General features: G+C 41.7%; 1 protein-coding gene across 6 annotated transcripts in view; it reads left to right on the forward strand.

Annotated features, from left to right (window-relative positions):
* Positions 1-26,660, forward strand: part of adgrb1 (adhesion G protein-coupled receptor B1) — a 576,464-nt gene that overhangs the window by 177,257 nt on the left and 372,547 nt on the right. For all 6 annotated transcript variants that reach the window (XM_033019939.1, XM_033019941.1, XM_033019942.1 and 3 more), the window contains exon 4: positions 3,533-3,640. In XM_033019939.1, the coding sequence (XP_032875830.1) occupies positions 3,533-3,640 (108 nt within the window). The remainder of the gene's footprint in view (positions 1-3,532; positions 3,641-26,660) is intronic.

A 26,660-nucleotide genomic window follows, 5' to 3' on the forward strand; every position in this document is an offset into this window, starting at 1 on the left:
GGTGTAAGGGAGAAAGAGTGGGAGTGCGATAAAAAAATTAAACCAACAAGTACAATAGAGAGAGTACAGAGGAGATTTACTAGAATGTTGCCTGGGTTTCAGCAACTAAGTTACAGAGAAAGGTTGAACAAGTTAGGGCTTTATTCTTTGGAGCGCAGAAGGTTAAGGGGGGACTTGATAGAGGTTTTTAAAATGATGAGAGGGATAGACAGAGTTGACGTGGAAAAGCTTTTCCCACTGAGAGTAGGGAAGATTCAAACAAGGGGACATGACTTGAGAATTAAGGGACTGAAGTTTAGGGGTAACATGAGGGGGAACTTCTTTACTCAGAGAGTGGTAGCTGTGTGGAATGAGCTTCCAGTGAAGGTGGTGGAGGCAGGTTCATTTTTATCATTTAAAAATAAATTGGATAGTTATATGGATGGGAAAGGAATGGAGGGTTATGGTCTGAGCGCAGGTATATGGGACTAGGGGAGATTATGTGTTCGGCACGGACTAGAAGGGTCGAGATGGCCTGTTTCCGTGCTGTAATTGTTATATGGTTATATGGTTATAAGTAATCAGTGAGTCAGGGTCTCAGTTGTACACTCTGCAGTCACTCACTCTGCATTGGTTTCCTCATGATGTATATGATTGTAAATAGTGTATACAGTAGTGCAGTGGAAAGATATTGTAGCCTTACTTGGAGGAAGGTTGTGGACTTAAACCATAATGATTGTTGTCCCATGGTCTCCTGATAGTAAGAATAAAGTGGTCGATAGTATTCATTCAGGTGTAGAGAAGCTGGTAGCAAAATCAGAAATGTTTTTAATGGAAAGGGTTAGTTTTCCGATAAATTGAGAAAAGCAGACAAGTTCAAGAGAGAAAGTTCAGTGAATTTCCTGAATGCACTCCAGAAAATGTCCTGGGTATTATTTTTTAAGAACTGACATGCAGCTGTACCATAATTGACTTGGTAATGAATAATGAGCCAAACATTAATTAACAGTGATCACATGGAGATTAAATTTAAGATTAATTTTGATAAAGAGAGACGCAAGACATTTTAGGTTCTTGTTGTGAGCATTATTTGGAGGGGAAACATCTTAATATCAGCAAATTTGTCAACATTGTAATTTGCTAAAATTACAGATGAAGATCAAAAAACATCCAGTGCCATTAGGATTTAATTACAAGTGTGAACATTGTGGTTGACAGGTGAGAGAATGTAAAGAAATTGAAATAAAAGTGCAAAGGTGAGTCTTGGGCTGTTATATAAAGAATAATGAAGAAATCAAAAATAAAAGTATAATCTGCAAATGACGAAGGTGAAAAATCTGCCAGCAATATCATGATTAATACAAAAATAATTCAACAAGTGAAATAGTCGCCCAGGGTAATGTGGACTCTTTAAAAACAAACGCTAATAATATTGCAAAGGATAATAAAGAAATGAGACGATTGTTTGATCATTACTTTAGTGTCAGTTTTCACAGAGGAGGAACTGGTAATATATTTGACACCCAAGAGAAATTAAAAATGAACTGTAGAATGGCAGTCAGTAAATTAAAAATAGAGCAGTATTAGAAAAATAATGGTGCAAAGCAGTAGTGAATCCCTGGCACATGATGGTTTCTATTGATATATTTTATAAAATGATGAAAGAAATTGCAGATGGTAGGTCAAAATTTCTCAGTTCAGAAATTTTCCTCATTTAGTTCTGGAAACCACCTGGGTATGTTAGTTAACATTTAGTTAACAAGTTGACATTTTGACAGGATACTTACTGATCGACCCTGGACTAATAAGTGGAAGCTAAAAGAGAATCTGAGGTCCATGTACACAGAGCAGCAACATTTAAGAGTCACAGGAAAAAAATAATCAAAAAGACTAATAGTGTTAGCCTTTATAATTAGAATTTTACAATGTAAAAAAGGTCTTTCTGCATTAAATTAAAACCTTGGTTTGAGTAGGTCCAAAATAACTAGTCCTTGGCATTCAAATATATATATAAAAGGTTAAACATGATTTGATTGATTCCTTTAAGATTTTGATCAGATGGATTAGGAGATCTATTTTGGCTGATGTGGGGATTGAGAACAAGGGGACAGAACATAAAAATGCAAGCTAGGTTATTCAGGAGAGAGATATGGAAATGTATTTTCAAGTTCAAGGAAAAGGTCAACATGAAGGCTTTTAACCCACAAAAAAAATGTTGATTTTAAATCTGATTTTTGCAAATCCCAATAAGAAGAATTATGGCAACAGATGGATAGATAACGATTGATCATGACCTAATTGAAAGCCAAAAAAGGCAATAGGGGCTCTGTGGCCAGTCCCTGTTCTTTGTTTCTTAATTACAGATAATCGACTGAGATGGCCCTATTCATTATATGCCCTCTTTCCCCCTGGCCCACCCCCAGGCACACTCCAGTTATCCTGCTACTTTATTCAATGTCAGCCATCTTCATGGTGATTCATTCTCTTTAAATTCCTAGAGTCTGATCTGCCATTCAATGACATCATGTCTGAAATATATTTATCTTCACTTCTCCTTGTATTTCTCAGTGCTTATGCCCAGGCCCTCTCATAGATGAACTGAGGCCTAGGCCAATTTCAATTTTAGAGACCCCAAATCAAGATCCCTTTGAAGCAGACAGGCATGAGGCCCATGCCAAATGGCACTTGTTGCCCCCCCTCTGATAGGACCTGCTTATGCCAAATACTGGCACTGCTGCAATCTGGTGCCCAATTATACTTGAAGTAATCCAAGCTACCATATGCAATTTTATGACATACTTTGTAATGATTAAACACTGGAATTTAATTGAAGGTAACCTTGACCTTTGACGTTAGACACTTCTTTCCATCACAATGGCATGCGTTGATCTTAAAAGAAGGAATAAAAGAATGTTAGGGGAGTAATATTGATGAATCAGCAATAATAATGAGACGGAGAGAAAATTTGGAGGACATGTGAGGGATTTCCCCATTGGAGAAAGAATATGATTCTTGCCGACTGTGATTGTCTTTCAAAAAGCCAAGAAGACAGAAACCATTCTCTTCCTATTGGATGTCCCACCAGTTTCTACTGGGACTGACTATGCCATCAGTTAAGGTAAAACAAATATTGCAGATTTGGGGAGTTTGCACAACACTGAATTGCTGGATGCCAAACAATTAATTTGGCTAAAGGCAAAACTGGGTTATCCTCCATTGTTTTCATTTCTGGCAACAACTGTCCCTACTACTTTTAAGGCACAAACCTTCAGCTGTGGATAAATCCTGCCAAAATAATGAGGATCCATGGGAGGGGATGGGTGGATTTTTTCAAGATTAAAAAAATAAAAGCACTTCCATGTGCAATTTTAGAGACTGTTTCAACTAGGGATAAGTTGTTTTTATTTTAAATTCTGTCGCTTTAAATTGGTGGAAAATCTACTCAGAGCCATCAATGCACCTTCTCTGTGTGATTTGCATTGTAAAACTGTAATCCTGAATATGCTTGAAATGAAAGCAAAGGTTATTTACACAAGCCATTGCCTTGCCATAGCATTTGGACGCTATAGTTCCAGAAGCCAGTCACTGAGGTCAATAGACTACAGGAAACATCAGGATGTTGACGGTTTCCATCGCTATGGATACTCCTTATCTCAGACTGGTAAGTGTTAAAATGCAAACCTGCTGTTCAATACTAACCCTTTCTCCAGCCCATTGTGTGTTTGCTGCCAAATCTATCACTATGAAACTGTGCTTACATTTTCATGAAAATATGTTTATCACCTCTAAGCCTGCATGTGCTTTGTTTTGTCTTCCGCTCCTTTAAAGAAGCTTGGTTGCAGTAAGTGTGGTAGCATTTATCCAGTTGGTTTCCCTGAGTCAACTTGTTTTTTCACCCATTCTTTCAGTTTAGGATACAATAAGTTCCCTTCAACACATATGATATCAGAGGAGCAGTCTTCATATTTCATTTTGTAGATTTGTTTGCCCAACAACATCCTTTGGAATAATATTATACATTGGATCTTGAACAATAAATGTATGTTTAGTCAAAATTTGCACTGTAAATTCAGAAATCATTTTAGGTATAATGATGATGGTATTTCTCCTTCACATAGTTTTGGATTAGAATTTCACTCTATACAAAAACAGCCACATATTTGTGCAAACACAATAGGATAACAGCAAAATAGAAAACTAGACAACAAGACTAAATAGGCATAAAAGGGCTAAGTTCTTCATATCAATTAGAAATTGACTATAACTGAACTTGGAATGTGAGTTCTTAAGCAGTGCAAGTTTTTAAGTCATTTGGATACCTTGTGCAATCCAAATTTCATAATCATTTTGCTTAACCGATTTCCCAAGGGATTTCAAAAATTATTGAAAATCAAGGTATCAACAAATAATCGGGGCTAACACTTTCACCCTTTCTCGGGAACATTTAAGCTATTGTCCGAGAGGGGCAAAGTTTAAAGGAGATGTGGGGGGTGACAAGTATTTTACAGTGAGAGTGGTGGGTGCCTGGACCTTGCGACCTGGGGTATTAGTGGAGACATGTGTGATAGCGACATTTGAGGTTTTTAGATAGGCACATGGATGTGCAGGGAATGGATCATGTGCATGCAAATGTGATCATTCAACATGGCATAATGTTTGCCAAATTGTGGGTGAAGGGCATGTTACTGTGTTGTAGTTTTCTTTGTTCTATGTGCTATTTCAGTACCTGGGGGAGGTGGTAGTCTCAGTGGTGCCATCATTTGGATGACCCAAGTATCTATCTACATTCCCAAATGCATTAAAACATTCCATGGTATGACGCAAGTGCCAACAAAGTTGAACAAATAAGGTAATGGCAGCGTGCATATAATGTAGAAAGCCAATGAACAAACTAGCCTGAAAACATCCAATCCCATTTGATCTCGGAAGCAGACTCAGGCCCAGTTAGTACTTGGATGGTAGACCGCCTGGGAATACCAGGTGCTGTAGACTTTTAAAATACTTTTGGATAGGTACAAGAATAGGAAAGGTTTATGGACCAAATGTAGGAAGTTTGGACTGGTGTAGATGGGGCATTTTGGTCAGTGTGGGCAAGTTGGGTTGAAGGGCCAGTTTCTGTGCTGTATGACTCTGGCTCTATAAATCTAATGTACATAAGCTGTGTGTATTAATTCAAAGGATGGAGGCATTACAAAGTCAGCATTACATAAGTCAGCATTTATTCCTCCTCCTGATTTAAACTGCAGAGTTAGTTAGGTCATTTGAGAGGGAATTAATAGTTAACCACGTGGCTTTGGAACAGCTACAGTCTAGGTGAGGCATGGGTGGAAGATTTCCTTCTCTTGATGATATTAATGAACCAAATGGATTTCCATAACACCCAATAGTTTCATAGTAACCATTACTAAAAGTACAATATTTCTGTTCCTACATGGTTTGACTTCCCCTCATGTTATAATAATAATAATACATTTTATTTATGGGCGCCTTTCAAGAGTCTCAAGGACACCTTACAAAAATTGAGCATGTATAGGAAAAACATGTAAGGGGAATGAAATAAATAGTAGAGACATGACTAGTACACAAAGTAAAGACAGAATTCAATACAAAACACAGCATGAGGCAATTAATGCACAGATGAAAAGGGACGGGGACGTGGGGCTAAGGATAGGCAGAGGTGAAGAGATGGGTCTTGAAGCGGGACTGGAAGATGGGGAGGGACACGGAATTGCGGATCAGTTGGGGGAGGGAGTTCCAGAGCCTGGGAGCTGCCCTGGAGAAGGCTCCGTCCCCAAAACTGCGGAGGTTGGACTTGTGGATGGAGAGGAGACTGGCTGATGTGGATCTGAGGGACCGTGAGGGTTGGTAGGGGGAGAGGAGGTCAGTGAGATATGTGGGGGCCAGATGGTGGAGGGCTTTGTAGGCGAGGACCAGGATTTTGTAGGTGATCCGGTGGGAGATGGGAAGCCAGTGAAGTTTTTTGAGGACTGGAGTGATGTGATGCCAGGATTTGGTGTGGGTGATGAGTCGGGCGGCTGCGTTCTGGACCAGTTGGAGTCGGTTGATGTAGGTGGAGCTGATGCCAAGGAGAAGTGAGTTGCAATAGTCCAGTCGGGAGGAGATGAAGGCATGGATGAGTCTTTCAGCAGCGGGCGGTGTGAGAGAGGGTCTGAGTTTGGCGATGTTGCGGAGATGAAAGAAGGAGGTTTTAATGACATGGCGGATGTGAGGCTCAAGGGAGAGGGTGGAATCAAAGATCACGCCAAGGTTGCGGGCCTGGGGAGATGGGGAGACAGTGGTGCCGTCGATGGTGAGAGTGGGGTTATTGATTTTGCTGAGTGTGGCTTTGGAGCCTATGAGGAGGAATTCTGTCTTATCGCTGTTGAGTTTGAGGAAATTATGTTGCATCCAGGTTTTTATAGCTGACAAACAAGAGTTGATATGGGAGAGGGGGGGGGTTGTGGGGGGATTTGGTGCCAAGGTAAATTTGGGTGTCATCAGCGTAACAGTGGAAGTCCAGATTGAAGTGGCGGAGTATCTGACCAAGGGGGAGGATGTAGATGATGAAGAGGAGGGGGCCGAGTACGGAGCCTTGGGGAACGCCTTGAGTGACTGCGGCTGTAGCAGAGGTGTGGTTGTGGAGAGAGATGAAGTGGGATCTGTTGGAAAGGTAGGAACGGAGCCAGCTGAGTGCAGAGCCTTCAATGCCGAGGTCCTTGAGTCTGGTGAGCAGGATGTTATGGTTCACTGTATCGAAGGCTGCGCTCAGGTCGAGGAGGATGAGGATGTTGAGGGAACCAGTGTCAGCAGAGGTGAGGAGGTCGTTGAGGACTTTGAGGAGAGCAGTTTCTGTGCTATGGAGGGGTCGAAAGCCAGATTGGAGGGGTTCAAGTAGGTTATACGCAAGGAGGTGGGAATGAAGTTGCGACGCAACGATACGCTCCAGGGTTTTTGAAAGGAAGGGGAGGTTCACTGATCATTGTGCAGACCTCTGGATTGAGATTATAGTAATTGAGTCTGGTTAGGCTGGGTTTGTTCTATAAGGAGCTGCAGAGGCTGTGGAAGAGCCTGATAGAGATATGCAAAATTACGAGAGGCCATATTATACATGGTGTACAATAGAGAATAATATTGTACCAGTGTCTAAATCAAAAGGGCATAGATTTAGGTTAAGGATAAGGGATAAGGGATTAGGAATAATTTTTTTCACCAGAATGTGGTTGAAATCTGGGATGCTGTCTGAAGAAAAGGTGGGAACATTTAAGAAGTATATGAATGAGTACTTGCGTCACCATGTTATGGAACGCAAAATATCCATTGCTCGTAAATGGGATTAATATTGTGTTATTGGGGTCATGATAGTGAACATGGTCAATTACCTGTGCTGTATGACTAAGTAACATGACTAATAAATAACCATATCCCATTCCGCAGACCACATCCAAAGCATCCCACACTGGATGCTAGTTATGACTTCAGTATCCAACAGCTAACTCAGCTGGCATTTCTATGGCTCCAATTAGTCAATACAAGACCAGAGTTCTTTCCTGAAACTATTGCAATCTTGAGGTGTACAAAACTAGGACTACGTGCTAAGTACCAGTAATGTGTATTAAACGTCAGGCAATTTATGATGAATTAAAGGAATGTTTTCAATTTTCTGGTTCTTTGAAATTTTGGCATGAGCGGCAGATATTGTTATCCTCAAGATAGATAAAATTTAGTTGATATTGGGGCTCAAATGCATAAATTGTTCAGAAAGCATAAATTAGAATAGTCTGGGTCCAGTAACAGAAGGATCAATAACCTGAGAATACCGATTTAAGGTAATTGGTAAAGGAGCCAGAGGCAAGATAAGGAGAATTTATTTATGCAGCAAGTTGTGATCTGGAAGATGCTGCTGAAGGCACCCAGAGGAATCCCATTCTGTCACAGTGAGAACATGCAAACTCCACACAGGCAGCACCCAAGGTCAGAAGTGAACCCAGGTCACTAGTACTGTGAGATAGCAACTCTGCCACTGTGATGTGGGAAAAAGAGAGAAGAATGGAACAAAATTGAGTTCAAGTGAGTTTATTGTCATGTGTCCCTGTATAGGACAATGACATTCTTGCTTTGAAGAGCCAACATAGGCATAATTGGCTGAAAGGCTTCCTTATGTGCTATATTATTCTCTCTGGCCTGTTGCAACATGCCCATCACCTGAAATAAAGTTATCTTGACATTTTGTAGTGCACAAATTGGTTAATGCATTACAAGAAACATTGTTTTAATAGTGCTTTCTATATAACCATATAACCATATAACAATTACAGCATGGAAACAGGCCATCTCGGCCCTTCTAGTCCGTGCCGAACACTTATTCTCCCCTAGTCCCATCTACCTGCACTCAGACCATAACCCTCCATTCCTTTCCCATCCATATACCTATCCAATTTATTTTTAAATGATAAAATCGAACCTGCCTCCACCACTTCCACTGGAAGATCATTCCACCCAGCTACCACTGTCTGAGTAAAGAAGTTCCCCCTCATGTTTCCCCTAAACTTCTGTCCCTTAATTCTCAAATCATGTCCTCTTGTTTGAATCTTCCCTACTCTCAATGGAAAAAGCTTATCCACGTCAACTCTGTCTATCCCTCTCATCATTTTAAAGACCTCTATCAAGTCCCCCCTTAACCTTCTGCGCTCCAAAGAATAAAGACCTAACTTGTTCGACTTTTCTCTGTAACTTAGTTGCTGAAACCCAGGCAACATTCTAGTAAATCTCCTCTGTACTCTCTCTATTTTGTTGACATCTTTCCTATAATTTGGCGACCAAAATTGTACACCATACTCCAGAATTGGCCTCACCAATGCCTTGTACAATTTTAACATTACATCCCAAATTCTATACTCAATGCTCTGATTTATAGAGGCCAGCACACCAAAAGCTTTCATTACCACCCTATCTACATGAGATTCCACCTTCAGGGAACTATGCACAGTTATTCCTCGATCCGTCTGTTCAACTGCATTCCTCAATTCGCTACCATTTACCATGTACGTCCTATTTTGATTTGTCCTGCCAAGATGTAGCACTTCACACTTATCAGCATTAAACTCCATTTGCCATCTTTCAGCCCACTCTTCCAAATGGCCTAAATCTCTATGTAGACTTTGAAAATCTACTTCATTATCCACAACACCACCTATCTTAGTATCATCTGCACACTTACTAATCCAATTTACCACACCATCATCCAGATCATTGATGTATATGACAAACAACAGTGGACCCAACACAGATCCCTGAGGCACCCCACTAGTCACCGGCCTCCAACCTGACAAACAGCCATCCACCATTACTCTCTGGCATCTCCCATTCAGCCACTGTTGAATCCATCTTGCTACTCCACCATTAATACCCAACAATTGAACCTTCTTAACCAACCTTCCATGTAGAACCTTGTCAAAGGCCTTACTGAAGTCCATATAGACAACATCCACCACTTTACCCTCATCAATTTCCCTAGTAACCTCTTCAAAGAATTCAAGAAGATTAGTCAAACATGACCTTCCAGGCACAAATCCATGTTGACTGTTCCTAATCAGACCCTGTTTATCCAGATGCTTAAATATATTATCTCTAAGTATCCTTTCCATTAATTTGCCCACCACTGACGTCAAACGAACAGGTCTATAATTGCTAGGTTTACTCTTAGAACCCTTTTTAAACATTGGCACAACATGCGCAGTACGCCAATCCTCCGGCACCATTCCTGTTTCTAATGACATTTGAAATATTTCTGTCATAGCCCCTGCTATTTCTACACTAACTTCCCTCAATGTCCTGGGGAATATCCTGTCAGGACCTGGAGACTTATCCACTTTTATATTTTTCAAAAGTGTCAGTACTTCCGCTTCTTTAAATCTCATTGTTTCCATAGCTACTCTACTTGTTTCCCTTACCTCACATAATTCAATATCCTTCTCCTTGGTGAATACCGAAGAAAATAAATTGTTCAATATCTCCCCCATCTCTTTTGGCTCTGCAGATAGCTGTCCACTATGACTCACTAATGAACCAATTTTATTCATCGTTATCCTTTTGCTATTAATATAACTGTAAAAACCCTTTGGATTTACTTTCACCTTACTTGCCAAAGCAACCACATATCGTCTTTTAGCTTTTCTAATTTCTTTCTTAAGATTGTTTTTACATTCTTTATACTCCTCAAGCACCTCATTTACTCCATGCTGCCTATAATTATTGTAGATCTCTCTCTTTTTCCAAACCAAGTGTCCAATTTCCCTTGAAAACCATGGCTCTTTCCAATTATTACTAATTCCCTTCAACCGAACAGGGACATAAAGATTCTGTACTCTGAAAATTTCACTTTTAAATGTCCTCCATTTCTCTTCTACATCCTTCCCATAAAACAAAATGTCCCAATTCACTCCTTTTAAATCCTTTCACATCTCCTCAAAGTTAGCCTTTCTCCAATCAAAAATCTCAACCCTTGGTGCAGTTCTGACCTTCTCTATTAGCTGTTCACCACTTTGGGACATCCTAAAATTGAGAAAAGTGCCAGAGAAAAACCAGTCCTTGTTATCTTTGAGGCACAGTTCAATGGGAAGTCAGATCTTCAAACTCTACATTTGGGATTCGTTGACATAATGTCAATATTTTCATTTTTAATATTCCCTGCAAAGCTTTAACAAAAATAACTGCTGTCAAACTTTCCCCAAGTCAACACCTCAATATTCTTTAGTTTGTTGTCTCCTGTGGTACCCGGACGTGGCATCGAAGAACAAGAAGCCGAAGCGAAGAAGTGGAAGCCAAATAACCGAACGGAAACAAAGGCGAGAAGCCAATTAACCGTACGGATGCAAAGCCGAAAAGCCAAATAACTGAATGGACGCAACGCCGAAAAGCCAAATAATCGAAAGGGCGGGATGCTGAAAAGCCAACAAACCGAAAGGGCGGGATGCCGAAAAGCCAACTAACCGAAAGGGTGCAATGCCGAAAAGCCAAATAACCGAATGGGCCGGATGCCGAAAAGCCAACTAACCGAAAGGGCGGGATGCCTAATAACCAACTAACCGAAAGGGCGCAATGCTGAAAAGGCAACTCACCGAATGAGCGCAACGCCGAAAAGCCAAATAATGGACATGACGTAGCCGGGGGCCGGGACTTGTAGCGATTGGTCCAGACCCCCACGTCCATCACATCATTGGCCGGGGGAGACGAGTGTGGGGGCCATTTTCCCCATGCAAGACCGCCCGGGGCTGGAGGTTGACCCCCACAGCCCATCACAATGAGGCCGCATGGGGGAGACGAAGCAGAGGGCGGCCGTGGCTGGACAGTGCTGATCCTGGGGAGGAGATTGGGGGCTGTCCCGAGTGATGCGCTCCTTCGGCCACTTACACCTTGGTGCTCCGGTTCAGAGCGCCCAGTCACCCTCCAGCCCCGGGCGGTCTTGTGTGGGCAAAATGACCCCCACCCTCCCATCTCTCCCGGCCAGTGATGTGATGGACGTGGGGGTCTGGACCAATCACTGATAAGTCCCGCCCCCAGGCAACGTCATGTCCGTTATTTGGCTTTTTGGCATTGCGCCCTTTCGGTTAGTTGGCTTTTAGGCATCCCGTCCTTTCGGTTAGTTGGCTTTTCGGCATCCCACCCTTTCGGTTAGTTGGCTTTTCGGCATTGCGTCCGTTCAGTTATTTGGCTTTTCGGTGTCGTTTCCGTTCGATTATTTGGCTTCCACTTCTTCGCTCGGCTTCTCGTCCTTCGCCGCCACGTCCTCACACGATCTCCTGTATTCATTGTAGAATGGACTAAGTTGGATAGGTCGAATTGCCTGTTTGATTGAGATGTTGACTTTTTTATATCATCATATGGATGTGCTCCCTGGCCTAGCTTTACTAATAAAGCCAAAGATTTTTCATAGGTCGCATATTTCAACTTCCTTTAGCTTGCACAATATAAATCTCTGACTTGGTACCCAATGTGGGATTCACAGGCAGTGGTGAGGCATTTGATTAAGTTTCTCGCAGCAGATTGATGAAGGATCTCAAAGCTGTCAGATTCAAGGGAGCGTTGAAAAATGACTAGTAAGAGAAAGCAAAGAGTGATGGTTGGTAGAAACGTTGGTGACCGGAGTGCTGTGCACAATGCAGTTTGAAGGGCTTAATATCAGATCCCATGCTTTTATTGGCAGAACAGCATCATGGCGGTAGTGTTGGTGCCTTATAGTGCCAGAGTCCCGGATTCGATCCTGACTGTGGGTGCTGTCTGTACGGAGTTTGTACCTTCTCCCTGTGACTGGTGCTCTGGTTTCCTCCCACATTCCAAAGACATACAGGTTTGTAGATTAATTGTCTCTGGTAAAATTGTAAATTGTCCCTTGTGTGTAGGGTAGTGCTAGTATGCGAGGTGATCGTGGACTTGGGCTGAAGGGCCTGTTACCGTGCTGTTCCTCTAAAGTCTGGTAAAGTCTAAAGTGGTATATAACATTAATTTGAACTATAATGTAAGATCATGATTAAAAGATAGTAGCAAAATTGCCTGGTTAATGGCAGGGATGAAACTTGTAGACTGCAGGAAGACATCAATAATCTTGGTCGGTGGGTGCTAATGTGGCAAATAGATATGATGCAACTGGGATAGCAAATAAAGAAAAGGAGTACATAATACATGATATCAGGTAACTTAGAATAGCAACGTGCATGTCCACCAATTCCTAATAGGATGCAATCAGCTAAATGGTGGGCAGGACAGATACAAAAAGCATTTTGTGTCTGTCTTTGGTTTAAACCAGCATTCCTCCCTACAGGGTTGAGGGAGTTGGATTGTATGTGGAGTGATCAGGTTGGGGATTAGAAACAAGTTTGTGATGAGTCTCAGATGCCTAAGAGCTTGAAGTCTTGTTCATCTCCACGGTCCCATTGATGAGCGCCAGGTAACCATGGCAAACAGAAGGCTGGCTTCAGCTATCCACACTTACCCACTGGGTTTCTTCACCTGATTGTACATTGGTCAAGATGCTCTTTTTCCACTTTATGTGCAAAAATAATATTTACAAAGGATTGCACGGCAAGGTAATAGTAAATAGCAGAAGGGTTCTTAGGGAATGAGATGATGTCCAACTGATTATGGCAGTGCTAAACCGGACAATGCAGAGAAGATGGAGATTATGTCTGAGCCTTGTTTCATTGGGCTAATCATCATAACAGGTACTTCAATGTACCTAGTGGCTCTACATTTGAAGGAACCAAGTGTGCATGTTTTTTCTTCCACAAGGACAGAAAAGATATCTTATCAAGAAAGGATAAACAAGGTGGGATTTTTTGTTGTTGAAAAAGAATGGCTAGAAATTCATCCCCAGTAAGTAGAACTAAATAAAGTCTATAGTGGGGTGGAAGATTGCAACCTTTGCGTGGTCTGCCCTGTTTCGACGAATGCAATCAACCCGGCGAGCACAATCAATTAAGATCAAATAGAACAAGTTGTCCTACAACTTTAGGCTGTGCACGCCATACGTAAGAAGAAGAAGAAGAAGTAGTCTATAGTAATAGCTGTGTAGGAAGGAACTGCAGATGCTGGTTTAAACTGAAGATAGACACAAAAATCTGGAGTAACTCAGCGGGTTAGACAGAATCTCTGGACAAAAGGAATGGGTGAAGAAGAAGAAGGGTCGAGAAGAAGGGTCTCGACCCGAAGCATCACCTTATGGCTGCTTGTACCTCACCACTTTCAGAATCTGGTTCCTTTGAGTTGACTTTTAGAAGATGAGAAACCAAGCAACTGTTGCAGTATAATGCATTTAATGCTATTGATCTTCGATGAATTCCTTAACAATGATGAAATAACCCGTCAAAGTTGTTCAAATAGAGATCAAGCAAATAAATGAAACGTTGAAAGGAATTCAATGTCCCTGGATCTATATCCCAGCAAGGAGTCACTGATTCTGAGTGGAAAGGTGCCAATCTTTTTTTAAAAGAAGGAAATCTAAGTAATAAAATGTCAACCGCATTTAAAAGCAAGTCAAAATTTAGAGTGCAAATGTAAAAATGAAAAATCAGGATAAAAAGCAAGCACTTACAAAAAATAATGTCAGGTAAGGGTTTGAGCAGAATATAGCTAGAATCAATAATAAATTTTGAACATGCAAGTTGCTAAATCATTAAGTTAGGGATAGAAATTGCAATACACCCTTTGTATAACATTAACTTTAAAAATGGCAGAAAAAGAAAGGTGTAAATAGTGATTTGAAAGGGAGACAGCATGAGTGAGGTGACCTAAAAAAGTGCTGGAGTAACTCAGCGGGTCAGGTAGTGTCTCTGGACAATGTGGACGTTTCAGGTCAGGACCCTTCAGACTGATTGAGCTGGTGGGAGTGGTGGTGGGGGACATGGAAGAGAAGAGGGGCTGGACAATGCTTGCCAAGTAATAGGCGAATACAGGTGAGCGGGGGTCATTGATAGGTAGATGGTTGGACAAAGACCAGTGATGAAAAGACAGAAGTGTGGGACAAAAAGATTCAAGAGTTGTAAATTGTGAGCTAGAGGCAATGTAGGTGGAGATGGGAGGGATCGAATAGGTGCGAGCCCAGGTGGGGCACAGGGGAGCGGGTTCGAGGTTGGGTTTTAATCTACCCAAGCGGAATATGAACTGCTGTTTCTCCAGTTTGCATGTGGCTTCACTCTGGCAAAGGAGGAGGCCCCAGGAAAGAAAGGTCAGTATGGGAATGGGCAGAGGAGTTAACGCTTAGCAACTGGGAGATGCAATGGACCTTGGTGGTCCGACTGCAAGTGTTTGGTGAAATGGTCGCAGGGCCTATGCTAGGTCTTGCTGATGTATAGAAGGGCACTTTGGGAACACCGGATACAGTAGTAGATTAAAATAAGTGAACATGGACCTCTCTCTTATCTGGAAAGACTGCTAGGGTCACTGGGGGTGAGGGAAAGTACATGGGGAGGGGGTAGTTTGGGTTGGAAGGGACGAGTGAACCAAGAAATTGCAGTAGGAGCAGTCTTCATGGAAGGCAGAAAGGGGTGGGGATGGGAAAATGTGAATGGTAGTGTAAAGGTGACTATGTTGGAGGTGACAGAAATATCAGAGAATTGTGCTCGAGGTGACGGGAATGACAGAGAATAGGTGATTTGTTCCTAAGCATAAAAATGCACATACTGGTTCAACTGGAAATCATTAAGAGTATTTGAAGCTGGAAATTAAATCATAGGTTCTTGCTCATAATTCAGGAGCTCTCTGTGCACCAGTGTTATGGGCAACTTTGCAAAAATTCTTTTTTTTTAAAACTGTAAAGCCTCTTTATAATTTGTGTAACATTTGATAGTTTTTAGCTCCAGTGTGTGACATAGGGTTGGTGTGGCGAAGGAATGTGTAAAGAGCTGCAAAAGAGCTACTGTAGAACTTGTGAGAATTCAAAGGGTACGTGGGCCAACAAAAAATGCAACACTCTCAAATGCAGCATTGTTCCTTCTGAAAATGTGGGGAGTGAAATGGAACAATATTTTGGGCAGTAAGCAGGAAAGGTGATCTGCTGAGGTGAACATCCCTTAGGTAGCAACTAGAAAATTGTATCAAAAGCACAATCCAGCTTGTACTGAGTGTGCAACTACTCCTGTGCCTGATAAGGCAAGTAGACGAGTAAAAGTGCCACAGCTGCATTAAGTTGCATTTCATGCATATCTTTGAAAATGTGGAATCTTGTTCATTAATCTCAGTGAGTTGGTGGTGTTTGAACAAGTAACTGAATTAATATCTAATTAAAATGGCAGGTGGTTGAAATGTTTTGATATCAAGGACTTTTTGTCCTTTCAGCTCAGTCACCTGAAACTAAAATTGGCCTGGTACACGCTGCTTGCTGTCAAAATGCAGCCTGCAATCTGAATGAATTGTCCTTTGGTTAATTTTGGATGAAGGAATATGTTCAAAAATGTAATCTTTAAAATAAAAACCTTGGCAGCAGTAGGCTTTCCAGCTGGAGAGAACATACAAACAAGGTTGTAAATAATAGAAATTTAAACTTAGAAGGTAGTCCCATTTGCATGCATGTGCAGATAAAACCTAGTAGCCATTGTGTCTCTTTTGATTTTTGGGTAAATTGGTCTGCGCACTTTGGAAGTATCTGATGTTTGGCTGATTTGGCCACTGTCAGACATGCATCTAATGATATAATCCTGTGTGTATATCCCAACACAATGGTGTAGCTGGTAGAGCTGCTTCTTGGTGCCAGAGATCTGAATTCACCCTGACCTCAGCTGTTAGCTGCGTGGAGTTTCACCACGGGGGTTTCCTCTGGGTACTCCAGTTTCTTCCTACATCGCGAAGGCGTATGGGCTTGTAACTTAAATGGCCTCTGCAAATTGCCCTCATTATGAAGCGAGTGGATGCAAAACTGGGATAACACAGAGCTAGTGTAACTGGGAAATTGATGTTGATTTCTGTGTCAAGATGTGATGGACGACCTGTGTTATCTCCCCAGAAAAACAAGAGTCAACCCACAGAGTACATCAGCAAGGGGTCCCAAGACATGTATCAAAGGGTCTCCACTATGATACTAATCTTCTTCCTGTGTACTCTACCAGGTGCATTGTTTTGATGCTCTACTTTTGTACATAAGATCACCAATAATAATCATTGTATCCCTAGTCAGAGAAAAAAGGAAATAAGTGTCAGGTGCAGGCAGTTGGCATCTGAAAAGAATAGGCCCTCTGAAGGAGTAATTTAGTTTAGTTTATTGTCACGTGTACCAAGTGCAGAGAAAAGCTTTGTTGCATGCTATCCAGTCAGCAGAAAGACAATACATGATTACAGTTGAGCCATTTAGTGTATAGATACATAATGTTTTGTGCAAGGTAAAGCCAACAAAGTCTGATCAAGGGTAGTCCGAGGGTCACCAATATGAAATATTCCAAATCCTTGGGGAGAAGAAATTCTTACGCAATTCAGTCTTACAGGAGCAGCCCATTATCTTATCTTTGTATGGGCTAGAGTGGTTGTTCAGCATTGTGCATTTGGTACAAGTGTTTAATATCTGCATGAGGGCCCTTCTTAATATTGGTTTCTCTTATGGCAGCCAGCATTGGCTGGGCCAACTAACTTCTGCATGAAAGAGGCAGCAACAGGCTGCTTCCAAAGTAGTTTTTTTTACCATATTTGTTATAATTAGAGATGGGAGGAAGAGAAGACCTTGTCTAGGCCCAACTGTAAAATCAGAGGGCACTATCAGCCTTTAAGAGGGAGTTAGATGTGGCCCTTGTGGCTAAAGGGATCAGGGGGTATGGAGAGAAGGCAGGTACGGGATACTGAGTTGGATGATCAGCCATGATCATATTGAATGGCGGTGCAGGCTCGAAGGGCCGAATGGCCTACTCCTGCACCTATTTTCTATGTTTCTATGTTTCTAAGTTCACTTTCTTGCGGATTGCAACTTCCCTCTTCCTACTTCTGAGTCTAGCAAACACCTAGACCTGAGCCATTGGTACTCCCTATACTGACTAGTATCACATTGTCTCTTTTTAGAGTTCTCTCTGTAAACGTTTTAGAATGTTGGTGTTCTGTATGACAGCATATAATCAAATAGAATTGGCCTCGAATTTACAACTGAGAGGCGATCTTATTGGAACAGAAAATCCTTAAAATTTGATATTTTAGCATCTACCTTTCATTTGTGAATTACGCTGAAAAGTCTTAACATTAGCCACTTTACGGTCTTTCATCACCTCACCCGTGTCTAACAAGGATTCTATATCATAGCTTGGGTACCTGCTTCCTAAAGTGTCCTTGGATATACCTGACCAGGCCCCAGAGATTTATTTACTTTCATATATTTTGGGTAATTAGTTAATTATGAATTTCTGAATGATATCACAACCAGTGGGATACACCCATACAGTCTGAAGAAGGGTCTCAACCCGAAACATAACCCATTCATTTTCTCCAGAGATGCTACCTGACCCGATGAATTACTCCAGCATTTTGTGTCTATCTTCACACCCATTGGGAAGTTGGTGCAAGCGCGTTCAAGCGTGGATGATTTTTCCAGCTCCTGTCATGTAGCTAATGAGTATCAATAGTCAAACACCACGCATTTCCTTCCTTCCAGATGTACACTGATATTTTTTTCAGGTGACAATCTATCATCTTCATTTTAAGACAAACACAAAAGAAAAACGGGCACGTTGCTCTGAGATTGCATGTGGGAAAATAATAAAAGGATCTCCATTTTGACGTCACTATCTTGCATACAGCATCAGCAACCCTCAAGTTAAAGGCTCAGAGTATTCAAAGCCCTCTTACTGGTCCCTTGATTACTGCTGTGACCCTTTTATATTGTGTGTATCAGAAATGAATTCTACAATCTTTGCTCCACTGACCATAATGCTCATCACAGTGGTGTGTTGACCTTAGCACATAGGACACAGTTAGGGCAAGCAGTTGGTACACAAACTCTTTTGTGTACCTTCGATTTTCCAGCATCTGCAGTTCCTTCTTAAACACTTGGGCAAGCAATTGCTTGGTGTTTCCCCACACGTACATGATTACCATCTTCGCCTCCCCTACAGTTCCCTCATCTCTATGCCAACATTTTGCGCAACTGTTCTGCATTTGCTATGGAGGCTGTTCCTTTAAGGTTCAACACCCTTCCCAGTTAGCAGAATGGAAAAGGTCTGGTGATTGGGATTTATTTATGTCTATGGTGTATATTTAGGCAATATCTCAGTTTATAACAGCAGAGTTGATTAGATGTCAAAGCTTTCTACAGCAATTATTTAGGATACTATATTAAGAGAAATATCTAATTTCTATGCACTGATATTCCTTAAGGGCTTGACAGAATTATTTCTCCAGATGGAGAGTCCAGAATTTGGTGTCACGGTCTCAGGATAAAGAAAGAGCAATTAAAAAGAAGGAGGCATGGGTCAAGACTAGGCAGCTGGGATCAAGTGCATTGCTGGAGGAGTATTGGGAATTGAGGAGCATACTTAAGTTGGAAATCTGAAGGGCAAAAAAGAAGCATGAGGTAGCTCAGGAAGATAAGATTAAGGAGAATCCAAAAATATTTAAAAAACATATTAAAAGAAATGGGTAACTGGGCAGAGAATAGGGCCAGTCATAAACCAATGTGGTCATCTGTGTGTGAAACCAAAGGAGATGGACAAGATCTTCAATTAATATTTCACCTCTGTTTTTACCACTGAGAAAAATATGAAGACTAGGGACCTTGGGAACGTTAATGGTGGTGACTGATGGTTGTGGTGGAAGGACAATATTCAGTCAGGAGGTCTGTAACCAGTGGAGTTCTGCAGGAATCTCTGCTGGGACCTCCGCTCTTTGTGGTCAATAGACAATAGACAGTAGGTGCAGGAGTAGGCCATTCGGCCCTTCGAACCAGCACCGCCATTCAATGTGATCATGGCTGATCATCCCCAATCAGTACCCCGTTCCTGCCTTCTCCCCATATCCCCTAACTCCGCTAGTTTTAAGAGCCCTATAATGACTTGGTATATATGACTTGGTATATATGACTTGGACGTAAACATAGATGGGTGGAGTTAGCAGGCTTGCAGATAACACCAACGTTGTTGGGGTCACGGATTTTAAGAAAGGCTGTCAAGGTTTACAGCGAGAGGTATATTAGCTACAGATATGGATGGAGAAATGGTAGGTGGTGCTTAATCAGAGCAAGAGTGAGATGATGCACATTGGGAAATCAAATGTAAGGAAAAAATATTTTATATTCTACCATTTTCTATTCCAGCAACTTCTGACTCTCTTGCCAGGTGTTTCTGTACCCCTGGCTTATCAAAAATCCCAACTTCCTTAAGTTGGGGTGAATTTTCTCAGTTTCCTTGAGACTTTCTTAGACTGAACTCCAATTGCTGCAGTTTTGCCCACATATCTTGTCCATCAATGTCCATACTAGATCTACATTTGGTGCAATCAAAATGTTAGATATATGACTTCTGACTTGGTTTTCAAAGTCATTGACAAAAGCAGTGCAAATGTGGTCCTGGTACAGCTTGTTTTGGACCACCATGTGTTGTGTCCTATTTTCTCAACTCTATTTCTTATCTCCTGACTAATTCTCAACCCACCTTAACTCGTTCATAACAGCTCCATTTGGTTGCGTTTTTGTTTACAACATTTTACATTAAACTGAAACATTAAACTGATCCAATGGAAGTCCACTTAAATAATGTGCCGTACCTACACTGTTTGTGACTTGTCCGCAAACTGAAATGAGTTTACTTATTCGTGACATACACTTTTCTATGCGGCCCCACTCCGATCAGTTCACAGGTGACCAATTGTGTTTTCATTCTTTAGATAATTAATAAGAACATGTAGAGTGATCCTATTTAATTTATGTTCAGAAGTTGAATGTAAAACCAAAAATGACGTCTGTAAAGTGATAAAAATACCACTGATTATGTTGGAAGAAAATTAAGAATTGATCATGATGAACATTGTGTATTAGTGCCTATATCTCTCATAAAAGAAATTGCCCGTGTAAAATGGAAGTGAAATTATGGCTGTGGATAAATAGTTATGAAGTCTAACCATAATTATTCACTGAGTAGGCATTAAAGAACTTGGCCATGACCTGGAAATAGTGCCTTTTTGAGCACAAAACCACCAGTTACAGGGAGACAGTCGCTAAACTGGATGTCTGGGCATAGCTACATTATTTGGGTGACTTTGGAGAACACATTACACATGACAAAATACAACACAGGAACAGGAATAGGCCACTCAGCCCCTCAAGGCTGCTCTGCCACAATTGGCCGTTCTGATTATGCACACTTTTCTCAAAGAACAGTGGTGCAGCACTAAAGTTGCTGCCTTACAGCGATAGGATCCCGATTTCGATCCGGACTACGGGTGCTGTATGTACGGATTTGTACATTCTCCCCATGACCTGCGTGGATTTTCTATGAGATCTTCGGTTTCCTCCAACACTCCAAAGACGTGAGGGTAATAGGTTAATTGGCTTGTTATAAATATGAAATTGTCCCTAGTGTGTAGGATAGCGTTAATGCGTGGGGATCGCTGGTCGGTGCGGACCCGGTGGGTCGAGAGCTTGTTACCGAACAGTATCGCTAAACTAAACTATACTAATCGCAGAGTTAAGATTCTCCTCCTCACATCCTCGCCTGGCCTTTTCTCACCATCTCCTCTCCTCACATCTCCCGTTCCATTGCTCATCTGCCTTTCTTTATTTACTTAATTCCAACCATCACCCCTCCCTATTTACCCTGTTTCATTTCATACACTTTTGCCTCCCCTCCTCTCCACCTTCTCCTTTGCTCCACTCCCACATCTTCTTAATTTTGATTAAAACATTGCTTGTTCTTAAACCAATTACATTTTCTGTGCAATACCAAGGGAAATTTGCTCATTTGTAAAATTTATCTGAGTAAAATTACACAGCTGCAGGAGAGGAACTCAAATTCTGAATTAATGCCTCTTAGTCTGCCCAAATGCAAGGTACTTTTATTACATGAACATTTATCAATTTATCTCTTAACATTACATTTCTGCTGCCCAGAAAGGTCACAGCTTTATTATCACATTAAAAGTGGAGCAATAACCACTTCAACCCATAATTACAGATCACCTTTTGCAGTCTCCCCATAATGGTAATAGGTGCTTAAGGAGATGGCTGGAGAAGGAAATTGCTGTAATTGCCTTAACTTTTAATCAATATTTCTCAGCATTAGTTTAAGCTGGTATTTGCATTTCCATGAAACATGTATTTCAGACACTTGATTTGAGTTGCTACAAAACAAAGTGCTTGAAAACGGTGGCACTGGCTTCGCAGGTTTAAAACAGGTGCAATAAAAGCCCATTGGGGAGACCAACATACTCTGCCCAAAAGCCATTCAAACTTATGGAGGCCAGAAAGGGTTAAAACCTGAGCGAGTTGTATTCCTTTGGAATTCACTTCCTCAACAACCAGTGAAAGTAGTATTTTTAAGACAGAAAAGGCATGGTGGCACAGCGGTAGAGTTGCTGCCTTACAGCGCCAGAGACCCGGGTTCGATCCCGGCTATTAGTACTGTCGGTACGGAGTTTGTATGTTCTCCCTGTGACCATGTGGATTTTCCCCGGATGCTCCAGTTTCCTCCCACAATCCAAAGATGTTCAGGTTTGTAGGTTAATTTGGCTTCTGTAAATTGTAAATTATCCCTAGTGTGTAGGATTGGGTTAGTGTACAGGAATCGCTGATCGGCGCGGACTTGATGGACCAAAAGGCCTGTTTCCATGCTGAACTATCTTTAAACCATCTTAAACTGAACTAAACTAAAGATGCACAGATACTTGGTAGCAGAGGTGCAAAAGGTTACCGTGGGTGGCAATGAAGGACCAGAGGTCATAACCTCAAAATTAAAGGACGTTCTTTTAAGGAGATGAGGACGGATTTCTTTAGTCAGTGGGTGGTGAATCTGTGGAATTCCTTGCCAAAGAAGGCTGTTGAAGCAAAGTCAGTGGATATATTTCAAGCAGAGAGAGGTAGATTTTTGATTAGTACGGGTGTCAGAGGCTATGAGGTGAAGGCAGGAGAATGGTGTTGGGAGGGAGAGATTGATCAGCCATGAATGAATGCCGGAGTAGATTTGATGGGCTGAATGGCCTAATTCTACTTCTATCACATGATATCTGCGTTCCGGTATGGACGTTAATAATAATAATAATAATAATAAATTTTATTTTCGGGCGCCTTTCAAATCTCAAGGTCACCTTACAAAGATTAAACAGAAGAGAAAAAAAACATATAGTCGGAGAAAAATAAATAAAAAGGACATCATCAATACACAAATTAAAGATGGAAATCGCTCCAAAGACACAAAATAAAAAATAAAATAAAAACACAATGTGAAGAGAGAGCAGCGGCAGCTAAAGCGCGCCAGCGTCCACTCTCTCTTCCGACAGCCATCTTGGACACAGACTAACAAAGTACCTCACACACAGAAAAATCTTCCCCCCACAGTGGTTACCACTGTGGGAGAAGGCACAAAGTCCAGTCCCCATCCCCAGTTCACCCAAAAGTCAGGCCTATTAAGGCCACCGCTGTTGCCTCAACGGAGGCCCGATGTTCCTGGCCGTTCAAGCCGGGTGGTCTTGCCCCGGCGTCGGGAGAGTCCTCACAGCGGCTGGGCCACCTGGAACGGCCGATTCCTAGCAGGGGATTGTCGGCTTCCGAAGCCGACACGGACGCACCGAGTTGGAGCTCCCAGGCTCCCGATGTTAATGTCGGTGCCGCCCGCTCCGCTCCGCAGACCCGCAGCCCGGAGGTGTTGCTCTCGGCGGTCCAGCTCACCGGAGCTCCAGCGCGTCGATCCAGCGCGGCAAACCAGGCAAGGCATCGCCCGCTCCGCTCCGCGATGGCGCTCCAGCGCTGTGCCGCCACCGAAGCCGAGGTGCTGGGCGGTCCTCACCAGGAAACGGCGCTCCAAGCCCGCTGGTAGGCCACGAGGACGGGTCGACGGGCAGCCCAGAGAAAAAGCTGCCTCACCGACCAGGTAGGGACCTAGAAGTAAGGTTACCTCCTTCCCCCCACAATAAGAAGTCCATTTCTCCGAAAAAACGACGAACAAAACTAACTAAAAACTGAAAAAAAAATGAATTAAACGGACGGCTGCTGGTTAGCAGCCGTTCCCCAAGATGGCTCCTCCTTGAGTTGCCAGTGGGAGTGATACCAATCAGTTCGGGAGGTATCTGATCATAAGGTCCTAAGGAAGAGTAGTAGAATTGGGCCATAGGGGGAGAATGAGAAAAAAGGATACAAAGTTCAAAATGCATCCAGATAACCAGATTAAATAAAAAAACTAGGGGGTTTGTTTCTGGGGCACATGTGTAGTTAAAACACCTATAAAATAACACAAAGGTCTATACTAAGAGTTTGCACTTTTGGCTGACGGGTAAATTTAGGTTGGAAGAATGCAATTGAGTTAGCTGACTCATTCAGTTTTAAGGATATCTGGAGATTTCAAGTGTTTGCATTACAGATGCCATGCAGAGAGACCATTTGATACAAATTAATGCTGCTCCCATTCTAAGGAATAATGGAATCCCGTAGTTACACACATGCTGACTTCAAATCTAGATGCACATACCACCATGGAATTTGTAACTAAAATTGCCCCATAGGACTTGCCTAACTTAGGCCAAACCAGTTTTATCTACAGGAGTAACAAATACTTCAGAGATACATTGATGCTTTTGAAATGACATTTCCTAACAACAAAGTATGTCAAATAGTAATGTTTACATTTGTTTATACTGTTTATGCCCAACCTTGTCAGAGTAGGCCACTATATTAGGGGTGAATGCAGAATATTTTATTTTATCCTGGTTATCGGGAAACTGAACCATCCTACCACAACTAGAGATTAGTTCTGAAGTACTATCTACCTTAGTAGTAACCTTGAACTCTTTGATCAGACTTTATCTTGCACTAAACGTTATTACACTGTGAATGGTTCAATTATAATCATGTATTGTCTTTCCCCTAACTATTTTGCACACAACAAAAGCTTTTCACTGTATTGGTACACGTGACAATAAACTAAACTGAAGATGAACTGGATCAGAACACTTCAAATTGCATCGGGATTTGAATGTTTTTCTACTTTAAAAACACTTAGCATTTTTGCTGTGATGGTGCACAATAAGACTGTTTCATATTTTTCAGTTTAGTTTCTAAAACACCTTTTGTGATTTTTGAACAATTATTTCACCAGGTTAAACTAATACCACCCACTTCTCTTTACTAGTTCCCCCACCTATTACCACAGTGCCCACCCATCTCTCCTACCATCTCCCAGCCCCCCCATCACCCTGCTCCTTTCCCTCTTTCATCCTCTTTTCCCCCTCTTTACCATCCCTCCATGCCCTTCCACCAGCTTTGCATATTATTCCTTTTCTTCTCAACATATCTGAAACTCTTATTGTCTCCTTTTCACTCAAACTTTTGTCATTTACTCAACCCATCTGCCAATCAAAATCCCCATCATCTGCATCCAGCTTTACCAGGATTTGTTCCATTCCCACCTCTTCTCCTCTCTGCTCCCATCAGGCTGAGAAGGATCTCAAACCAAACTATTGTCTGTCCATTCCCTCCATTTATTCCATATACACTGCTTGACCTGTTTAGTTTCACCAGCATTTCTTTGCTCAAGATTCGAGCATCTGCAGTTTCCTGTGACTTCATGATTTCATAAAAGGGTACCCAGAGATTTAGTTAAACATTTGTAAGAAACATAGAAAAAAGGTGCAGGAGTAGGCCATTCGGCCTTTCGAGCCAGCACCGCCATTCAATATGATCATGGCAATAATATGTATTATTGCTACTAAACACATTTTCACTTATTTTAATCAATCTGCAAAAACAGGTTGCTGCTCTTAAAGTTTTTAAGGAATATTTTCCAATAAGAAATAGGGGTGACGGTGCCGTAGCTGTAGAGTTGCACCGTGCCACCCCTATTTCACCGTGCCACCCCCATTTACAGCACCAGACACCCGTGTTTGATCCTGACTACGGGTGCTGTCTGTACAGAGTACATTCTGTGGGGTTTTTCCGGGTGTTTCGGTTTGTTCCCACACTCCAAAGTACAGGTTTGTAGGTTAATTAGCTTTGGTAAAGATTGTAAATTGTCCCAAGTGTGTAGGATACTGCTGGTGTATGGGGATCGCTGGTCGGCACGGACTTGGTGGGCTGAAGGGCCTGTTTCTGCGCTGTTTCTCGAAACTCATCTGAATTTTTCAATGATAATGGTCTCTGAGCAGTTCATACATGTACTTATATTTCTTCATTCTAATATTTTTTCAACAGAAATTAAACTGAGTCAAGAAAAGCAATTGCAGTCAGAATTTTCCAAATGCACTCAAACTGAAAATTCCACCTGTAGATGATTTAGATTATCAATATGATCAGGCAGCGACTAGCAAAGCTCCCCATCATGATTCATCTCATGAATTCTTGAAGGACAACTCAAGGCTGTGAATCAAATAGCTGTGAAAAATGTTAAGGCATTTTTAAAGAAATCTAGATCTATTGATTAAAAAAGTGATGCCATGTCATGCCACAGAAGGACATCATTGATTAATTGCCTTTGCGATGTTGCGACAAAGAGCTTGAGATGACAGGGTGCATATCTGAGTGCAAATTGGCATGGTGTATTAGGATGCAGATTCTGTACCTCTTTCTGCATGTCATTGACCATGTAAGTTTTCTGTTTCGAGTACTATGCCAGGACACAGAATCACGAGTTTAGCACAACAGGGAGAAAGCAATGGTCGATTTAAATATTCATGAAGTGCCACTGGGAAAGGTTGTGTTTGTCTAGTAACTGTTATTTTAGGGCAAGGCCTCCATTTACTGAACTTCTTGTACAAACATTTAAAATGCTTTTCTGTGTTTGACGCAAGTATTAACCCAATGTGATGCTTTCAGTGATGTTGAATGCCTGCCTTTATGTATTTGTTTTGGATGTTGAGTCCTGTATACTTTGTGTTGCTATAGTTTGAAACAGGTTATGTGAACGAAGAGGAGGGCTTTTCTTCTGGTCTCCGTGGAAACATCTAAGCTTAAAACGCACTTCATAAAGGTAGTGCCTCCATTTTTTGCAAGTGCAAGAAGATAAAAACAGGCTGGGTGGAATGTG

Source organism: Amblyraja radiata, chromosome 4 (assembly GCF_010909765.2).
Source record: "Amblyraja radiata isolate CabotCenter1 chromosome 4, sAmbRad1.1.pri, whole genome shotgun sequence".
Lineage (NCBI taxonomy): Eukaryota > Metazoa > Chordata > Chondrichthyes > Rajiformes > Rajidae > Amblyraja > Amblyraja radiata.